This window comes from Sinocyclocheilus rhinocerous, unplaced genomic scaffold (genome assembly GCF_001515625.1).
Source record: "Sinocyclocheilus rhinocerous isolate Xijiao unplaced genomic scaffold, SAMN03320098_v1.1 scaffold951, whole genome shotgun sequence".
Lineage (NCBI taxonomy): Eukaryota > Metazoa > Chordata > Actinopteri > Cypriniformes > Cyprinidae > Sinocyclocheilus > Sinocyclocheilus rhinocerous.
The window spans coordinates 153,562-156,931 of NW_015640464.1; the positions used below are offsets into that span (position 1 = coordinate 153,562).

The 3,370-nt window shown below is 30.1% G+C and overlaps 1 protein-coding gene across 1 annotated transcript in view; it reads right to left on the bottom strand.

Annotated features, from left to right (window-relative positions):
- Positions 1-2,293, bottom strand: part of LOC107753005 (proline-rich transmembrane protein 1-like) — a 17,513-nt gene extending 15,220 nt beyond the window's left edge. Inside the window, exon 1 of the mRNA XM_016569088.1 lies at positions 2,173-2,293. Coding sequence (XP_016424574.1) covers positions 2,173-2,182 — 10 coding nt within the window. The 5' untranslated portion in view covers positions 2,183-2,293. The remainder of the gene's footprint in view (positions 1-2,172) is intronic.
- Between the last annotated feature and the right edge of the window lie 1,077 nt (positions 2,294-3,370).

The following is a 3,370-nucleotide window of genomic DNA, read 5'->3' on the forward strand; positions in this document are numbered from 1 at the left end:
GCGCTCGTTCAGCGGCCTCGTTTCGCTTCGACGGCTTTCAGCCTCACCCTGCTTCATTCTACTACGTTAATAAATCATTAGCTCATCCATGAACATGATTTCTGCCCCGAGTCCCGTCGGATTGCATCGGCTGTGTGGATGAAGACTACAACTCCCATGATTCCACACTCAGTCACAGTCATCAAACTAAGCCTTTGACTATTTGTTAATTTTGAATACGCGCCCTCTAGCGGCGAAAATTACATATTGTGCCTTTAATCCAAGCTTTTGTTGTTTTTGTGCAATTTATTTTGTAATGCTGTAATTTTAATGCATTTAATGCATTTTAATTTAAAACTTTGAAATATTTGTTGTAGATTATTTTTAATATTTTTGCCGTTTAAAAATGTTTTATACTACAAAAACTATAAAAATACTTTAAATAAAATAAACATTTAATTGAAATAAAATAAAACAAAAATCTTAAACCTATTTCAGCTAGTTGCCAAGGCAACATTTCTCATTTTTGTTTAGTTTAGGTACTAAAATAACTTGAACTAATAAATAAAAATTAAGAAATACTATTTACAAAAATAGTAATTTTTAGTAACTATTTATAAAAAAAAAAACATAAATGACTAAAAAATAAAAAACAACAACAAAATTACTAAAATTACAGTAAACATATAAAATTACAGTGAAAATATAGAAATAAAATCTAATTCATAGTATATAAATAACTCTAAAATAACACTGGCACAGACAAAACAGGTTTCTTATATCTCCTGTTTTCTTTTCAGTCCTTCAGTCAAAAATACAGTAAAAACAGTAATATTGTGAAATATTACAATTTAAAATAATATTTTCTATTTAAATATATTGTAAAAGGTATAAAATGTATTCCTGTGATGCAAAGCTGAATTTTCAGCTTCATCACTCCAGTCTTCAGTGTCACATCAAACAATGACGAGAGTTTGAGAGTTTACAGTAATTGCATAAGAACGCTTTGGCATTGGCTGTTTTCTTTAGAAAATATAAACATTGAGTGATTTTTGCATTTTTGTGTAGGTGCTGCTGCACACATCACTGTAACATTCCACCTGAGAGTTATTTGAAACTCACTGTCCATTCAGAAACTCTGCTCGGGGAGAAACCTTCACCTCCACGACACGACAGCCCATCAATTATTCACTGATATACAAGATCCTTTAACACTCATGACCAAATGATCAGGTGCTTTCTGAGATGTTCTCTGGTGAGCCATTTTTCTTTTTCAAATGAAGAACTGTTGAATTCAGGTTGTTAGCATGAGCTCTAAATGTTGGTCAAGCCTCATTGAGTTTCTTATTCTTGGCTGAATTGATGCACATCAAAAATAACAAACACATAAATATAAATATATATATATATATATATATAATTTTTATTTTTATTAAGTGTGCACTGAATATCATAAATGGCTCATTTAAAAGACTTTTTTTAAAGAAACATAATGAAACATTTAACAAGTTGTCAAGTATTTTGCTAAGTTGTCATGCTGTAATTTTTTTTTACTGCATTTATTTATTTGTTTAATCTTAAAACAGCATTTAGATTTGTTTGTAGATTATTAAATTTTTTTTTTTGCTGTTTAATACAAGTTTTGTACTTTATAATTGTTTTGCATAAAGACATGCTTAAAAATTATTACTCAAAATAAAATATATGTTAACTGAAATCTGAAATGAAATATATAAAAATACTTGAACTTGTTTTATTTCATCTAGTTGCCAGGGCAACATTTCTGATTTTTGTTTAGTTTAAACTGAAGTACTAAAATAACCATAAAGTAACTACAACTAATAAATAAAAATGAATAAATAATATAGACATTTTTTTTTACATAATAAAAATGGCAAAACAACAATTATTTATAAATTACTAAAACTTTAAGTAAAATTAAAGTGAAAACAGAAAATATAAAAATTAGAATCTAATTCAGCATATTAACAAAAACTATAATAGTATATCAATAATACTAAAATAACACTGGTTCCAGCTGCTGTTTTCTTTTTAGTTGTCTTTCAGTCATCATGTCTGTGTGTTTTATAAACAGATGCGTTTACGCAGCTACACAAGTTCTATGAAGCTCAAGAAGTTTCCATGAGTTTGCGCTGGACTGAAAGCATGAATGATAAATGCTGGTCATTTTACCTGGGTCCATCAGGGACGGTCAGAGGTCATCAGGACGCAGAATAATCCTGAGAAATATTCAGCGGGAGTGTGTCGGCGTTCAGGATCAGACGTGCGTGTGTCTGTGTGAAATGGCTGTGGCTTGTGTGATCGCTCTCTCTCTCTCTCTCTCTCTCTCTCTCTCTCTCTCTCGCTGAACAGTATCGTGTTTGTTTAATAATTGACGTCTGAGACTGTGTGCTTGTGTTTATGAGTGTCCTTGTGAACATACCTGCACGTGTCTGTTATTGTAAACAAACGTGTCATGCATAAAATAATTAAATTTAACAATAATAAAATAATAATAAAAATTTTAAATTATAAAAATGTTTTGTTTTGTTTTTTAAATATTTCACCATTTAGGTCTATGCTAGTGTACATCCTACCAAACATTATTAACAGTTACCAATAGAGGGCACTGATTAACTGACAGATTAATGTTTCACTCATGCCTAGACTAGATAAAATGATGACTTTGCATGGCACGGGTTTCTTTAAAGGACTAAGTTCATCCCTGCAGGATGTAAATTGAATGCACACAATTAGTAGAATAAATTGATATTCACACACATTTAAAGTGTTTGTGCAATATTGATGAATGCATTCTTGCTCCATTAGTCTGATTTTCATAATAATGCGTGCTTGATTTGTGATCGTCTCCTACAGTCGTCCATTGCTGCAGATGTGTTGATGTTGCCTGCCGTATTACGCCAGCGTGGAGACATTCTGTGTAAACACAATGTTAAATGGCATGCTCAAAAATACAGTTATTCATAAATACAGTTATAGTAGAATTGCAAAATTTGACCATGCAACAATTATTGTTGACTGTTTATTTATTTGTTTGTTTGTTTTTATTATTTGTATTTTTATGATTAGATTATATTATTTTATTTTTATTTATTGAATGCATGTAATTATTACATTTACATTTAGTCATTTAGCAGACGCTTTTATCCAAAGCGACTTACAAATGAGGACAAAAGCAGTCAAAACTAACAAAAGAGCAACAATATATAAGTGCAAATGACAAGTCTCGGTTAGCCTAACGCAGTACATGTAGCTAGGTGTATATATATATTATACACACACACATATACACATACAAAGAAAAACAAGTAGATAGAATAGAAAAATAGAAAGCTAGTGTTTTTTTTTTTTTTTTTTTAAAAAAAGAGAA